We start from the raw sequence: 16,613 nt of genomic DNA, 5'->3' as shown, positions 1-16,613 counted from the left end.
CACACGTGTGTTCCAGCCGTGCACTATCACACTCACACGTGTGTTCCAGCCTTGTACTATCACATGAGTATTCCAGCCGTGCACTATCACACTCACACGTGTGTTCCAGCCATGCACTATCACACGTGTGTTCCAGCCGTGCACTATCACACTCACATGGGTGTTCCAGCTATGCACTATCACACGTGTGTTCCAGCCGTGCACTATCACACTCACACGTGTGTTCCAGCCATGCACTATCACATGAGTGTTCCAGCCGTGCACTATCACACTCACACGTGTGTTCCAGCTATGCACTATCACACTCACACGTGTGTTCCAGCCATGCACTATCACATGAGTGTTCCAGCCGTGCACTATCACACTCACACGTGTGTTCCAGCTATGCACTATCACACTCACACGTGTGTTCCAGCCATGCACTATCACATGAGTGTTCCAGCCGTGCACTATCACACTCACACGTGTGTTCCAGCTATGCACTATCACACGTGTGTTCCAGCCGTGCACTATCACACTCACATGTGTGTTCCAGCTATGCACTATCGCACGGGTGTTCCAGCCGTGCACTGTCACCCCCCCGTCACACACACGCGTGGCCCCGCAGCCCGGCCGTGCTACGCGTGTGCAACGTGCTGGCCTCGCCCCGTCGCCCCCACGGGGGTTTCCAACCGGTGCCCGACCGCAGCGCCCCAGCCCCGCGCGCGCCCCCGCCGCGCGTGACACCCACGCGCGGGGGGGGGCGCGCGGGTGTCACGCGCGGCGGGGGCGCGCGCGTGGGCGGGAGCGCGCGCGGGGAGGGCAGCTGAGGACAGGGGGGAGGGAGCGTGAGGCCGCGCCCCCCCCCTCCCCGCCCCCCCCTTCCCTCCCTCCCCTCCCCGCGTCTGGCGCGTCGGTCGGGCCCGGCCCGGCCCGGCCCCGGCGCCTCATTGTGCTTCGCCTCACGCCGGCCCAAGATGGCGGCGGCGCCGGAGAGCCCCGCGAGCCGCTAACGACAATAGAGGGAGGCTGAGGGGGAACGGGCGCCCCCGCCGGTACCGGCCTCCCCTCCCCGCCGCGCCCCCCCCCCCCCCCCTCCTCCTCCTCCATCTCCTCCCCTTCCTTCCTCCCTCCCCGTACCGCCGCCTCACCTCGCACACGCCCCCCGGCCGGGCCCGGCCGCCACACCCCACCCCGGCCGGCCCCTCTAGCATGGTGCGGGGCCGCCGCCGCCTCCTCCTCCTCCTCCGGCTGCCGACATGGGCGAGAGGCTGGAGCTGCGGCTGAAGTCGCCCGTGGGAGCCGAGCCCGCCGTCTACCCCTGGCCGCTGCCCGTCTACGTGAGTATGGCCCCGGCCCCGGCACCTGCCCTGTCAGCGCCGCCCGGGCCCGGCCACCCGCGGCGGCCCCCGGCCCCTTCCCCCCCTCAGCGCTCCCTGTCACTTGTTAATCAATCTGTTAATGCGTCCCCTTCCCGGCAGCGGGAGTAATTGGCGTTATTTCCCCGGGAACGGGAGTAATTGGCGTTATTTCCCCGGGAGCGCTGGCCGGGCGGGAGCCCCCCCGGAGCGGCGGGTGGAGGGTGAGGGGCTGCCCGGCCCGGGGCGCCGCCGCCGCCGCTCTCCTGCAACTCAAATCCCCAATTTCTTTTTATAATTGGTTGACTAAACCGAAGGGCGGGGAGGAGGAGGACTGGTTAATGAAAAGTTTTCGTCTTTTCCTCAGCTGGTGTAACTGGTTAATAACCAGAGCTGCTTCCAGCGGGGTGGCGAGGAGGGGGCTCCCGGGATGGTAAACATCGCCCCCATCACCCACGGCTGCGGGTGGTCGGGGGGGCACCCCCCCCCTCGTGATATGTGGAAATAATCAAGAGAAGCGTTAATTGCGGGGAGGTTAATTGAGTGTCGGTGCTGCTGCTGCCGCCTCCCTCCAACGGGTGCCCTTGGAGCTTCTCTTTTATTTCGGCTGAACAAGAATTCAAGTCAGGTTTGTCAGTTGATGGCAGCCGTAATCCGCATGCTTCCCCAGAAAATGTCACTTGTCCCCGCTCGGTGACGCGAGCCGCCGTTTTTCTCCAACTTGCCTGACTTTTTTTTCCTGCCTCTCCCGAGCCCCGGGTGGGAGATGTGTGACCTTGATAACAATGTCCATGTGCCAATGGGCGAAAATCTCACGAGAGGCGAAAGGCGCGTTGGAGGTTTTGCCTTGGTGTTTTTCTAACGCCTGCAGGGTTTGTACCAGCCCTTGGACGATTTTCCACTCTTAACTGTTGGTAGCACCTCTGAGAGCAGTTCGTGAAAGGAAAAAAAAAATATCTCTCTGTTTTACTTGGCTTGGGTGCTGTTGATGATCCCTTGTGTTTCAGGCTTTGCTCTTGTACGTGTGCCGCTGCGCGGGGAGAACATGCTGGGACACACAGGCTGGGGCGGCTGATATTGTTGCTCGCTTGGCAATCGTGACGCGCTTGTGTGTGAATGATTAGAAATATATTGCTTGTGGCAGGGGAGATGGCTGCGTGTTCGTATCTCCTGCCTGCCTTTCGGTGCTGTTGCTTTATCTATGGTTTCCCAAACATCCTCCATGTATACTGGCGTGCTGTTTTCATCGGCTGCTCCCGGAGCTGGAGCCTCCAGCACACGCTGGTTAATGCAGCCTTTCCTGTTTGGGCAGCTCTGTCATTCGTGTCTGTGTGTGTTCGCGGGCGCGGGCTCTGCTTAAATTGACAGAAACTGAAAGTATAACGATGTCCAGTTCGGTTTTCTTCGTGTGGCCAATTATTAACTTGCATCTCCGAGCAGGTTGCGTGAAGCATAGGTTAAAGATTACATAGGTTAGGGATTAATCTGGAATGAAGGAATGGTTTTATGTAGATTCATAAAACTTCCTACAGGCTTAACAAATAACCCTCCTCAAACCGTAACCTCAAACACCCCCACCCCGCCTTAAAACGTGTGTTTCAGTGCTGCTTTTTGCAGCATGGGAAGTAAGGGTTTAGTTAATTTAGGAGAACCTGGGCAGCTGCTTGTGAAGATGGCACGGTACATAGAATTTCTTTCCCAGTGAATGAGAAGTACAACGGGCAGGGATGCTTATCCACATGTGCTATGTGCATGTGTTAAGGAAAACTGTACATCCTGCTGTTAAACCGGCCTCTTTGTGTTGCAAATTTTTCCACAGTAATACAGAAGCGGATGGGTCATCTGGAGCCAATCAATATTCTGTCCTGCAGTTTTGGTGGAAAGATCATGCCGCGTATTAGAGAAGCGTGCGACTGCGAGCGTGGGCATGCAGGCACACACACGCACGCCGCTTGCGGCTCTGGCCTTTGCAGCAGCAGATGAACTCTGGAGCTTTAGAAATAAATCCTTCTTTCTGTACACGGCAGTGTTTGGCCTGCTAACATTGTACTCTGCTGAACTGTAGACTTTCTTTCCCTCGTTGGCTCAGCCTTGAGTTGGCAGCAGGGTATATGTACCGTTGTGGTTTCAGAGCTCAGCTCTGTTTGACGTAAGCAGAACATTTCTTAGTTTCACCACTCTTTCTGCTGCTTGGTTCCTAGGAAGCAAGGTGGGATACCTGGAGGGGGGGGGGCGGGGGGAAACCACTTCAAGTAGTTTTATTTAGCAGCATTCTCGGTGCTTCCTGTTGTATGCCGTGAGATATATTTTCCAAAGGGAGCTGGAGAGAAAGGGGAGGGGAGGCTTGCAGTCCTCGCTAATTATTTTTGTGGAGAGTGCCAGGAACGGCAGGGAATCATCTTTCCCAACATTAGAGGCCGAGTGGTATTGTAGACCTGCTGCTTGATGAGCACTGCTGCGTGATGTAACCCTGCATTGAGTAACTTGGCTATTTTTGTGCTCTTACTACATCTTAAATTAGCGGCATCGGTATTGCTGTGTAAAAGGCTAAGGGTCTAATCTCTCGTATTAATGGATGCCTGGATTAATAACGCATCTATTTACTGCAGGAACGCTGCTTATTTCATGTATAATAGGAAAAGTGGGGTCTCTTCAGACTGCTGAGTTTGCATAATAGCTCAGCTGACAAACTGGTGCTTGTTGGGATGCTAAAAGAGCCTGGGAGGGTGATGTGAAACATGTATTTCCCTACCAGTCTAATTAGGGCCGTGGGAGGAGAGAGCACTGGTGTTGCAGATACAGCCTCCCACTGGCTTACATACAAAACTGAAAGTATGACTCTTTCCCCCGCCTTCTGCTTTTCTCAAAGGAAAGGCCACGGTTTCCTAATGAATACATGGTGAGCAGTTCTGTCCGTAGCACACTGTGATGAGTAAGTTGAATAGTGCATGGTGAGTAATCTCTCCTCATGACTCACAAAATATTTTCTGATGTTGACCTCTGTTTTTATGAGTGCCCTGCTTAATCAGAGCTGAAGTGAGTTTATTCTTTTGTATGCTGCTTAGCTCCTTGACTCCCACATACCTGCCCCATTTTTTTGTTTGCGTTAGGTTGTCAGAGACCAGTGATACTGTGTTAAAAATTTTGATTTTTGGTATCGGGTGAGGTACAGGCCTGGATAAAGGAAATGCGTAATGTGCTCAGATGGGCGAGGAGCAGAGTTAATGGATCTAGGTCGTCTTAAATAGGCTAATGCTGACAGGGGATGGCATTTGTAGTCATCCTTCAAGTATTGATGTGCACGACTTGGTACTCATTACTTAGATCTGATGGATACAAGGGCTGAAGTCCCCTTGTAGTTCTAAGACTTGCAGATATTTAGGCTTATTCCAGAGAACTGTCTTTAAATTGGTTCGCTCTCTTGTCTCTGGCTTTTACTATAGTTAAATCTGAATATTTATTAGGTTTAACCGTGGAGTTTTTTCATATCGTGATAAGCTCTGCTTAATCTGTGAGGTGTCTGAGGTTGCACTTTGAACTCCTCTTGACAACAGTTCCTGCTTAAGGAGTCCCAGCCTACGGGGTGTGTGTGTGTGTGTGTAAAAGGGTGTCTGGGGTGGAGTTTTTGTTGTTGTTCTGTTTTGTTTTTATATTGTGTTTTTGTTTTTTTGTTGTGTTTTGTTTTTGTTTTTGGTTTTTTTTTGTTGTTGTTTGTTTGGGTTTTTTTTATCTGCATCAGTTCCACAGTCTGGTCTGGTCTGGTTCTGCTGATGTATCTCTGGGACCAGTGAGGGTTTGCTTGCATACGGAACTGAGCAACAGGAGGCTTCAGAGCTGCTGAAGCTGATAATTGTCACCAAAATTGATGTTTGCTGAACTGCACCCTATTGCAAATGTATGTTTGTGAATGTGGAAGAGCCTGTTTTCTGGTAGCGTGTGCATCAGTAAGGGAAGACTGTGGTTCAGTTATCTCCTCCTTTAGGCTTGCCCTGAACGGGTCTGCAGCGTGATCACAGTGTCAGTGCTGACAAAGGGGGAACAACGGGGAGGCACAGCCAGGTGATGAGAGAGGGGAGGTGACACCGGTGTTGGCTTTGAGTGGCTGATGCTGGTGTGGCACCGTGTCCTTCACCCAGCTGGCTGCAAATGACTTGCTGCCTGTCACGTTAAATAGTGTGCACATCCTTTCAAGTTTAAGAACTGGGCATCTGCCTGTCTTGCCTTGCTCTTTTTGTGTGGTAGGCCTTCCTGTTGTTTGCCTGCTGAATAGCATTTCCCCAAAAGACAACTGCAAACCCTTGTGTGAGTCAGGTTTGTGTGTGTTGTGTTCCCCCACTCCCTGGTTGACTCGTTAGGCATTTGTGTTGTGATAGTGCCTGGGAACTCGTCCTGCAGCCCTGGCTGCTGACAGGCAAGCTGCTGTGGATCCCAGTAAGGTTACGCTCTGGGTCTTTTACCAGTTTTGATCCTGTCTTCCAGCCTGGAAATCTCAGGCCCTAGACCCAGTCCCAGGAGGGGACAGTCCTGGTTGTGCCATTGTGCACATCTTACCAGGGTGCGGTACCTCTGCCGTTCGCTGCTGAAGCTTAAGCCTCCAAATTAGCAACAGTGACAATAAGTCTGGTTTGAATAATTCATTGATTTGTCTGTGTTCCTCCTCTTTGCTGCTGACTTTCCACTCAGCTGTAATGGCAAAAAATTCTCGTTGGCTAATTGGGTGTTGTCAGAGCATCGCCCTGCAGCTGTAGGAGAGGTGTGTGTGTGCCTGCTACCGAGGAGTGATGGGATACAAGCTTGATAATACTGGACTTTGTACAGGTGGAAGGGAGCAGAGTGTGAGTGTGTGTGTGTGTGGTGTGGGGTTGTTTTATTTTCTTTCTGTTCCCCCCCCCCCCCCCCCCCCTCCACCAGTCCATACAGCTGATACCATTCTGTCACCAAAGGAATGTGCTGCGCACAAAAAGCTCAAGGGCAGGCAGTGATAATGAAAATCACAGCCCAGCAGGGAGTGTCACCTTTGAAATTAAAGATCAGCGGTAGAGATGAATAACAAACCTTGTTTAAGAATTTAATGCCTTTTTCTGTGTGTGTCACTCAGCGTTACTGGGAATAGTTTTTCTGATGACTAGCTTTGACTTCTCAGACAGTGTGAGGTAGGTGTGGGAGCCGTCGCTGAAGCTGAGTGCCATGGCACGGAACGGTAAGATCCATTTAGGAAGAAACTGAACCTAAACTGGTCTCTGCTGTGTTGCACCTACCCTGTTGGAGCTGCAGGCCACTGCTGAGGGGTGGTCCTCTGCCTCCTTTCATCAGCCGCTTGCTCTCGCTGTTTCCCCTGCACGGATCCAGCCCTGCCTTACTACAGGCTCCATTACACTCTGGCGGGATGAGCTGATGGAAAGCAGTTCCACGTTTTGCACGTGCGTGTGGTTTTTCCCTTGGATGGATCCGTGCTGGAGGGAGAAGGTAGGGTGCCGGAGCGAGAGCATGGTGAAGCTGCCCCATCAGCTGCTGCCTGCAGTTCCAGGCGTGGTGGCAGACCCTCAGCTGTGCTGCAGTGGAGCTGTGTGTGGGGCGGCTCTGTGAACTGGATCGCTGAAAATATCTGGGCTGGAAAAAAATGTTCCAGTGTTTTCACAGCCGCCCTGATCTGTAATCTGACTCATGCTGCCTTCCCAGGGCAGCGGTGCCGGTACAAAGGAGGGGGTGGTGAGCAGGGGAAACTGTTGAGCTGAGTTTGCCAGGCAAAACCTCCTCACACCCTGAGTAAGCGCCCAGAAATTCGGCAGTGGTGGCAGAGGTTAGGGGATTTTCTCTGATTTAAGAGATGCTGTCGATGCAGCTTGTTGGGAAATGTTTGTGGGGGATGACTAATTGCTTATAGAAACTTCTCTAGTAAAGAACAGGTTTGAAAACTTCAGCAGACTTCCGATTTCTCAACACCCCTGTACCCTCCCCAGTTCTAAACCGACATGGAGTGGGGAAGAGTGAATAGTGTACAACTGGGAAATAATTGACTTGGTAATTTCAAAAGTACTTGGGTTTCTCTGCTGCCCAGCAAAAAAACAGAAACAACGACAGAGTTGGCACAGTTACATCATTTTTTCTGTGCTTTTCTGCTCACACGAATGCCAAAGGAAGCCCAGCTATGTGCTGTTGGGAGGTGAGGTGGCCTCACAAGGTGAGGAAGACCATAACTGTACAGCGTTTAATTGTGCAGCACGTGGTTATTACAGAATAGCAGTTTTCTTCTGGGCTTTACCCTTTGAAGTATAACTTGCTACGAGTGACAATCGGTACTTGTTCAGTTTTCAGACTGGCTTTTGTTCAAAGCTCTGACCCATTGGATGCAACGTAAATCATGAGTTCAGTTAACTTACACTTTTTTCCTTAGTATTTCTGTATGAAAAGTGAAAGTTGTCTCTTACAGTGCATCTTAAGACCGCAGTAGTCTTTATTTTTCATATCACTGAATTATCTGAAAGGTAACACTTGAAAGACAGAGTAGCTGTTCAGGATTTCTTGCCCTCCCCCCAACTTCTATCAGCAGATGAGTGAGGATTAATGTTCCTGTTCTAGCCAAAGTTCCAAACTAGGATAATTCAAATTTATCTACCTAAAATTCACCCATCAGTTACAGTCGGACACAGTATTGAAAGCTTTTAGTGTGCCAAGGGAAATCCGTGCCACCACATGCAACTCCAACTCTTGTCCTTCATGGCAGCCTTAATATATATGGAGATGATTATCCTTTCAAGTCTCAGATATGTGACTGAATTGTGTTCCTCCTGGGAATTTAGGCAAAATATCTTACCTCTTGGTATGCAAGATTTATGGGAAATTTAATCACCCTTCTCCCCAGACATCCATATGTCTACTTTTGTACTCTTCCTTCTTTCTTTTTCCCCTTTCATACTGCCTTGCTGCTTTTTTTTTTTTTTTTTTTCTTCCTGCTTTCAGTTAACCTTTGAGTGCCTGACTAAAGCTTTTTACTGTAATGATCAAGACAAGGACCGGAGGTGGGGTGCTTTTTGGTCCCTTACAGTGTATTTATCACAGATTGATAATAATGAAGTTTCTCAACATATTTAAAATATTTTCGCTTAATTTATTTTCTCCTTCCTAACAGAAGGATCCAGATCCACAGAAGCAGGACAAGTTTGTATTAGGAATTGTGAACAAAATGTATGTACTTTTGTAGTAATTATTAAAGATAAGACAAAACTAAGAGGAGCAAGAAAGAAAACTGAATCTAGGAAGATATTGGCCACATGCTGCTATAGATGTCAAATTGAGTAGGTACTATTTTTAGAGCATAGGAAGAGGGTGAGTATATTTTACAGCAGGAAATGATGGCTTCATAGATATGAACAGATCTATGAATAACAAGAAAGTTCCTGTTCTGAGTATTTTGTTTTGTCTCATTTCATGAGTGAATGAGAGTTTCCTAAAAATCTGCACTGAAAGAACTTTTCAGTGTTGGATTAAAAGTTGGAGGGACAACTGAAAACAGACTTAGGGAGCATTGGGAACTTTAAAAAAACCCAAAGCACTGTGGAAAATTCTGAATAGCTTTCTTAGTAAAAATTAATGGATTTTAATACCGCTTCTGCAATTGAGAAACTTTCTGATATTTTTTGTGTAGCACCAAAGGGCAGTTTCCTGAGGTTTTGGTGTCAATTTGCCGTTTACTTCTTCGAGCTCAGCAATATTATTAGTGTTTGACTTGTGAAATTCTAAAAAGCTTGAGCTTTCACGACGGCTTTTTCTTTCCCCGGCTGGATTTCCACAGGGTTGCAGGTGACTCCCTCTTGTTTGCATATCTGTTGGCAACAAAGCCCTTCGGTACTTGAGCTACGAGGTGCTCCGGCACAGGGTGGCCACTGACCCTGGGAAGCTGGGGATTGGGGTCTGCCTGGGTCCGGCCGCTGCTTGTTAGAACAAACAGTCATTTGCAACACACTGTAGGGTTGTTCACAGGTCTTTAAAATGGAAGCTTTTAGAAATGGTTGGCCCTTGGAATTTCATGTATACTGTTCAGAGGCTGCACTGGATGTGGCTTGTAGCACTGCTCTGCAGCACAAGTCGAAGCTTATGGGGGGGAAAACTGTAACCATTCATATTTTTCTTCTGTACCTCACAAAGCATCTTTCTTTAGGCGCTCAGTAGGCTTCAGAAAGATTACAGGGTTTTATTGCTAACTTCTGTTCTGTAGAATATTTATGCTTGTTAAGTAGGAGCAAAATTTCTGAGCTGTCCAAGGCTGAATTATCTTTACAGAATGTAAAGGCGTTGCTTAAGATGTTGCTTTCTCACCCAGGATGCCCTTGGCCTGCCAGTTTTCCTTGCAGGAGGTGGGGATCAGCAAGTGCTGACCCAAGGGCCAGGGTGTGCCACGAGCTTCCAGCACCCACCAGGGCTGCGGGAAAGCTGTGGGCTTGGGAAGGATACGGTCATCAATTTCAGCAACAGCGATTTTAGGACCGGCTATTCGTTTCTAGCAGCAGCAACCCTTTGCGTAGGTTTCACATAAAGGTTTGTTTCTGGCGGTGTGGATGTGTATGGCTGTTTTCTTTTCTGCTTCCCCCCACCTCTCCAGTTATTGCTAGTGGAAGGGTTATTTCTTCATTAATGGTTAGGTGACAGTTTGAAACCGGTATCTCTGCAGGCAGAAATAACTCTTCCCATCTCTGTCCACTTGCTGTTGCGTCTAAGCTGCCCTTACCCTTACTACGCTGTGGTGAGCTGATCTGGTTGAAAGATAATTACACCAAAATACCGAAAAGGTTTGGTTTTAGCTTGGGCCTCCCCTGACTTGGCCATGTGCGCACGCACAGGCACCACTGGCCCAAAGCGAAAAGCAGCTCTCAGGGAAGCGGTGGCAAGGCAGGTGGCTGCATTGGCTTAAACTGGGTGAAATGATGGTAGGGCCGCCTGCCTTGTTGATTCGAGTGAAAGCCCAGTAGTCCGCTCTGTCCCAGAAAAAGCAAACACTGGACTCTTTTGCATGTACACATAGTGCTGCTTCAGCCGCTGGGATCGCTACGGCATCCGCGTGCTCCCTCCAGCTGTCATACTGCGGGAACAGTTTATAATTGCCTAAAACTTAACTGAAAGGGCAATAGGATATACCAATGCAAGGCACCGGTTTACCAACATAATTGTATTCCCCTATGTATTCCAATACAGACATTTTGGATATATATATTTTTTTTTTTAACTAGTCTGTCTGTTTGCATAATAGAACTATTACTTACTAATGTCGGGGCTGTGTCTGGTTTGCACAGACTAAAGCCAGTAGGTCATCCTCCTGTAACTGTCCCATGTGAATGTTGCCTTAGATGCTCCAGCAGAGTGATTGCATGTTAGTATATTTATACAGACCCTCCTACACACTATCATGGGAACCGTTCCCTCTTGCATTTGTGCAGTGTCCGTAGCAACAGTTGGAATCGCTGTGTGGAAAGGCAAAATGGTTTGATTGTGGTTTAGGCAGCCAAGTGAAAGTGCGAGTCCCTGTTGCAACCAGATCTACAACTGTCTTGTCTAGAAGTTCTGGATCACCTGTACTCATGCTTTATGAGGATTACCTGAAGCAATTTGGATCATCTTCTTTAATGCCTAGTTCCTTTGTTAACTCAGTAATTGAGTATATTTTGGATCTTGGACCACACTTTTTTTTTTTTTTCCTTTAAAAATCCTTATGTAGCTGTTAAGGAGGCTATAATGCTCTCCGTGTTTTCCATTTAGTTTTGTGTGACAGTAAACTTAATAGCTACTGAAACTACATCAGCCTTGTCTGCTCACTTGCGTTGTGGGAGATGGGTTTCAAAATGCAGCCTTGGTAGCTCTTGCTTCCCCTGCTGCTTCTCTGAGGCTGGGAGGAAAACAACAGACACAAGCTGTCCTCTGCAGATCTCTTTGTATACGTGCTAATATATATGTATATTTGTGAATGTCCTTATACTTTCTTGATGAATGGAACGACAGTAATCGGGTGCTTCAAAGAAGACTTGGTCCTCATCTCACCTGCAAAGCACAAATTTTCTTACCTTGTTGCTGTGGAAGCTGAATGACCGACCCAGTCTTGATTTGGGATAAAATCTGGTAATATTAAATGAAGTCTAGCTGTACAATATATGAAATACTGCACAGCGCAGGCTTTCCCTTTTCCTTACCCAAAGTGTCACTAGCATTTGAGTGTGAGGCAAAGACGTTAAAATGCGAGGTGATTGAAGGCACTAGCTGGCAGGGCTGCAGAGCCAGAGATCTTTCCTCTCGTGCAGCTGGCCCGCAGGCAACTCTTTGCTGCTGTAGCAGCTGGAAGCACTTTGCTTTTGGCTTTTCATAGGCTCTTGTCAACCTTTCTTTGCAGGTGTATTGAATATGGACGTGCTCTGGACAAAGAAGCTTTACTGGTGAATCTTTCTAGACAAGGTGTAAATTAAGTTTAAACCCTGGGGGAAGAGGAGCGCAAATTTGTGACAGGCTGAAGGCAGTGGTTTTGAGGGCATCCGTGTGCCATGCAGAATGCTGGATGCTTTCCTGGTTCCTGTGGGGATGCTGCAGCTGCAGTAGCTCACATTGCCTTTCTTGGTGTCTAGAGAAATGCTTATCATCCTCCACAGATGGAGGAAACCTAGGGGACATTAAAGAGGCACTTGTCCCACTAGCCTTCTGCAAGATTGATTAGCTTTTCCTAATCCATCTTTTTGATCTCTGCTAACCATCTTGTCTCCAGCTGTAACATCATCTCCTCTGGATTTATGGACCACTGCCTGGGGAGAGAGCTGCCACTACAGGCAACCAAGCTGTTCTTTAAAACCAGGGGCTAGTGAGACTGACCTCTTTTTGTTTTGCGAGTTAAGCAGATCATGTGTTGATCAGAATTCCGCAACTCAAAATGACTTCTGTTGGTGTTTAGTACTTGGGAGCCAGTGTTACTTAGTGGAAGTACTGGAAGTAGAATGGTATCTAAAGACAATCGCTAAGAGGTATATGAGTGTTGCCATTGATTTATTTGTAACCATCTTGCTTCGGGTTTTGTTTTCTTTTAATTGTTTGGATTCATTTGGTGGACAGCGAAAGGCTTGTAGGAAAAATCTTCCTCCTCCTTCGCAAATGCTTGGCTGCAGCTTGTTTGCACATTTCTGAAGAGCTGCTTTGGCCATCCAGGCTGTTTTTGGGGGCATAAATGTGGTCTAACTAAACTGGCTTTGCAAAGGTAAGAACTGCTTTTGCTGTGGGACAGTTTAGTCTCAGGCAGTCAAAGCTATGCATAAAAATGTTCCTATCTATGAGGAGCAGATAAGGAGTCTTGAAGTTCTGTGTATGGTGCTTTGAGAGCTACTGGTTGAAGGCGCACGAGCTGTATTTCTGTTTTCAAGATCCCGTCCAGATTTTCAAATCGTTTGTTCTCCTCTCAGGTTTGCAGGCTTGGGCTTTTTTGCTACCTTTAGTGTGTAGCACTGTGCAGACTGATCAGATCTCACAAGGATCCTGCTCTGCGTGGGAGGAAATGAAGTTTAGTGTTCCCCCCTGAGCCCCAACTTACACTTATCCCCGAGGAGAAGCATAGTTTCATAAGAAGGACCTAAATTTAAGAGGATGTAGATTTGGAAGGGCACTAGGGTGTTGTTCCTTGCTTCAGGCAATGATGGCAGACCAGTTTAATTGAACATGTTCTTTGTGTTTGAGGAAGAAACATATGTTTAAATGTATTGCTTTAGGTTAGAGATTCACTTTAGAGTATGAATTGTTGCACTGTGAGATAACTAGTCCTGCACAAACACACCCGAGAGGATACAGTACTGGAATACAGAATTATATCAAAATAATGCCATTCAGATATCCTAAGGGATGTTAACTTGAAAAGATCATATAACCAAAACAGCCACACCTGGTGGAAGGGTGTGCAGTGCTTTGTGTTCAGGGTGCATCCCAAGCCTTTCTAATGGCTAGCTTGTGGCAAAAATGTAATGAATAGTAATTTTCACTTTACCTTGCTCATGCAGTGTGTTCCACCAAAACTTCTGATTCAGCCATTTTTATTCAAAATTTGGTGCTTTGTAGACCAAAGTTATGTATAGATAACTGAAATGAGTCTGGTACTGTTCACATGCATAGTATGAATGGGGCTCCTTTCGTTTTCTGACGTAGGTGTTAAGAGTGATAGCTGTGAGTATTACTGAGAACTTACAAGTTCTGGTCCTATTGATATTTTTTTTTTGTTCGTTGTTGTGGGTTTGTTTTTGTTTTGGTTTTTTTTTTTTTTTAAAATTTGGGTTAACAAACAAAGAGTATTTGATTGTAGAAAATGATTGCATGAAAATACATGTTGGGAAAGAGCTTTTGGGCACTGTCTTGTTTGGCCTTTAAAACCACATTATAGGGCTTCTGATATGTGTGAGATACACATATGAGAATATGAGATACACATACAAAATGCCTTTTGTACGGAGAGGGCTGGCTGACTCGAGCTCTGAAGCACGCAGAAATGTTCATTATCCGCCCCCCCCCCCCCCGCCCCCCCCCACCAGAGATCTGAGCCTAAACTGCGGGAAAAGTTCCTAACTGAGAACCCTCGGGGTGGGAAACTTTTGGAGAAGAGGTGAAGGGAAAGATCAGCCTCTTAAAAATTGCCCTACAGCCTACTTTCCGTGTCCTAAAGGGCAGAACTGCTAATGCAGCTTGTTGACTTCTGTAGGAGGACTCAGCTGGGCATGGTGTGTGAGCAGGAGTCGTGCGTGCCGGTAGGGCTTCTGGGCACTAGTGTACTAAAAGTAATAGCAGTGGGTGTGTTTCTGGCTTCAAACTCCTTAACTCTTGTGATTAGAGTTGTAGTAACATGTGGATGGAGAAATCTGTTGTAAGAATCGGAACTGTGAAGCTGTTCAGTTTTGCTGGCTGAGACTGTTCTCCGCTGTTTTCCATAGAAAATTGGATTCTCTTACAAGTGACTTTTGAAAAAGTGTCTGCTTTCTTTCCATTATTTTTCCAATGAAATGTCTTGGCAAAAAGTATTGCATTTTCTCTGGGAGCTCACATTTCAATTTTAAATTGAACATTTAGGTTGAAAATAAGAAGTCTTTACTGTAAAGTTCAGCTGGAGAGAATTGACTGCAATAACTAACTTTTAATGTGTGTTTAGTTTTTTTCTTTATTATAAACTTGTTATGAATAGCTTTGGGCATTCCCAATAATTACTATAGGCTGCAACTTTTTACTTTAAATACTTAGTGCGTAGACCACAATAAAGAGATAAGGTCTTGTCTCATGAAATAGCTTCCATTTATGTGGCTCAAGATTCCAAGGGCCTCTCAAACTACATAAATACAAAGAACATTGCAGAAGTACAGCCAGGCCAATGAGCAGCACGTAGTATGCTTCCCATCAGCGTGTAGGGGAGGACAGAGGGAGAACAGCTTGGATAGAGTCAGAGGATGAATGGAACTTCTCTTCGTGACAGAGGGTACGGTGGTATCATCTCGTGACTGCAAACAGAACAGATATGCTTCTTGAGACTCGTCCAAAAGGCTTCTGCACAGTGTATTTCAGAGTTGATAGCCAAGTCTGTCTGTAGGAGGCTCTTTACCAAGATATTTTACTGACAAAGCACTGCGAGGACGGATGCAGATGCACATAAAGCTGTGCTCTCACAGATGACTCTCTGCCAAAGTCAAACATGACGTGCTCGTACAACGCGTCTGCACGAGAGGTGTAGCTGGCATGCTGGTGTTGGTTATGGGTCACTGCAGCCTGAACAAAGTAAAATAAAAACAAACCAAACCACCAAAACCCACCCCCCAGCCCAAGCCATGGCTGTGTTGGAGAAGCTTCAGGCCATCCTTGAGCGTGTTTTGCCTGGTGGCCGAGGTGGGTGTGAGGTTTGTCCGGCTGCGGTGGTTGCAGCAGAGCCAGCGGGAGCTGCTGCCGGTCCCTCCTTGGTTTCAGTGTTCAGCCGCTGGGGCTGTAGAAAGAGTTTGGGTTCAAGCTGCTGCACCGAGCTCATTTGTGCACCTGGCCAAAACCAGTGCCTCTGCTGGAAAGGGTGATGGGCAGAGGTGGTGCTGGTTGGAGTGGGATCGGTGGGTTTGGTGAGGTTTCTGTTCAGCCTGCCTTTTGAGTTGCTGAAGACTCCCTTACTTATCACTGTTGGAAACAGTTGCACGAATACAGATGTGATGGCTGGTACTGTTTAATGTCTATTCTTAATGAACCTTACAACTGTAATGCTGAAATGGGACTGAAAGTTTCTTTGAAGAAGGAGAAACTGCTTTGGATGCCCTTTAGCTCTGCCCCCCCCCGCTTCCCTCCGCCGTTTTCCATGGCTGTCCCTGCTTTGAAGAAATGTTAGGTGATCATCCCTGATCTTGTTTGCAAGACTTGCATGAGATCTTGGGAGCTTGTCTGCTTGGACCATACGTCTATAACATACACGTTGGTTATAGAGTATAGTAAACTTGGGAAGCGTTCCAATGCTAGAAGTTTAGCGGCAGTAAATACGGAACTGTTTTCAACTTCATTATTTCTAGATAATGACACAAACTAAACTCAGGAAAGGCCCCATCTGGCTGGAGCTCCCACATGAGGTTGTGTTAGTAAAACCACTCACTTAAATTGGGTGATCTGTAGTTGTAGATGTGCATTGTGTTGTGGTTTTTTTTTTTTTTAATTTATTTTTCAGTTTTTAATCCAAGACAAAGGAATCTGTTAATTAAGCAATTTTGGTAATTCATGGGGAGGTTCATGAACACCTATAGGACAAGGGGTTTCTCCATGTATTCTGCGACCACTGAAACTGTCTAAAACCATCAATGAAGAAAATAACTTCTTCAGAGAAAACGGTTATGCTAGAATAAGCATGAATTCACTTTTCCGGTATAATGTGCTTATGTTGATAAAGCATATTCTTACTATACAGGAACACAGTTTACTGGGAGAGCTAGATCAGCCCAGGGGGTTTCTGCTGTGATAATTCTGCGCGTAGTGAAACATGAAAATTTATAGGGGATGTTTATGGATGAGCTGACTGTCTTGCGTTGTTTTTATACTTTGCAGATAAGAAATGAAAAGAAAGAAAAGTCCTCCTCCTGTGTGCTTGTTCTATATGGGCACGGAGAGTCAGGAACAGTTTTCAGTTCAGTTGCTTCCCTGTTTTCTAGGCGAAGGTTTGTCAACAGAATGACTTACCTGACATCTCTGAACTTAAATGGGGTGACTGGTTATGGGTGCTGTTGGTTTCTGTTGGACTGGGGCTGTCCCAGTCCCGGCCCA

The 16,613-nt window shown here is 47.3% G+C and overlaps 1 protein-coding gene across 7 annotated transcripts in view; it reads left to right on the top strand.

The window, feature by feature from the left end:
* The first annotated feature begins 1,133 nt into the window (after positions 1-1,133).
* Positions 1,134-16,613, top strand: part of DOT1L (DOT1 like histone lysine methyltransferase) — a 76,477-nt gene continuing 60,997 nt past the window's right edge. For 6 of the 7 annotated variants that reach the window (XM_040591843.1, XM_040591841.1, XM_040591845.1 and 3 more), the window contains exon 1: positions 1,134-1,319. In XM_040591843.1, the coding sequence (XP_040447777.1) occupies positions 1,239-1,319 (81 nt within the window). In that variant the 5' untranslated portion in view covers positions 1,134-1,238. Of the gene's footprint in view, positions 1,320-4,204; positions 4,289-16,613 lie in introns of those variants that run through there. The other variant, XM_040591840.1, reaches the window with a different exon arrangement.

This window comes from Falco naumanni, chromosome 4, assembly GCF_017639655.2.
Source record: "Falco naumanni isolate bFalNau1 chromosome 4, bFalNau1.pat, whole genome shotgun sequence".
Classification (NCBI taxonomy): Eukaryota; Metazoa; Chordata; class Aves; order Falconiformes; family Falconidae; genus Falco; species Falco naumanni.
The sequence above is the reverse complement of the archived record's forward strand: the minus strand, read 5'-3'. Positions and strand labels throughout refer to the sequence as shown.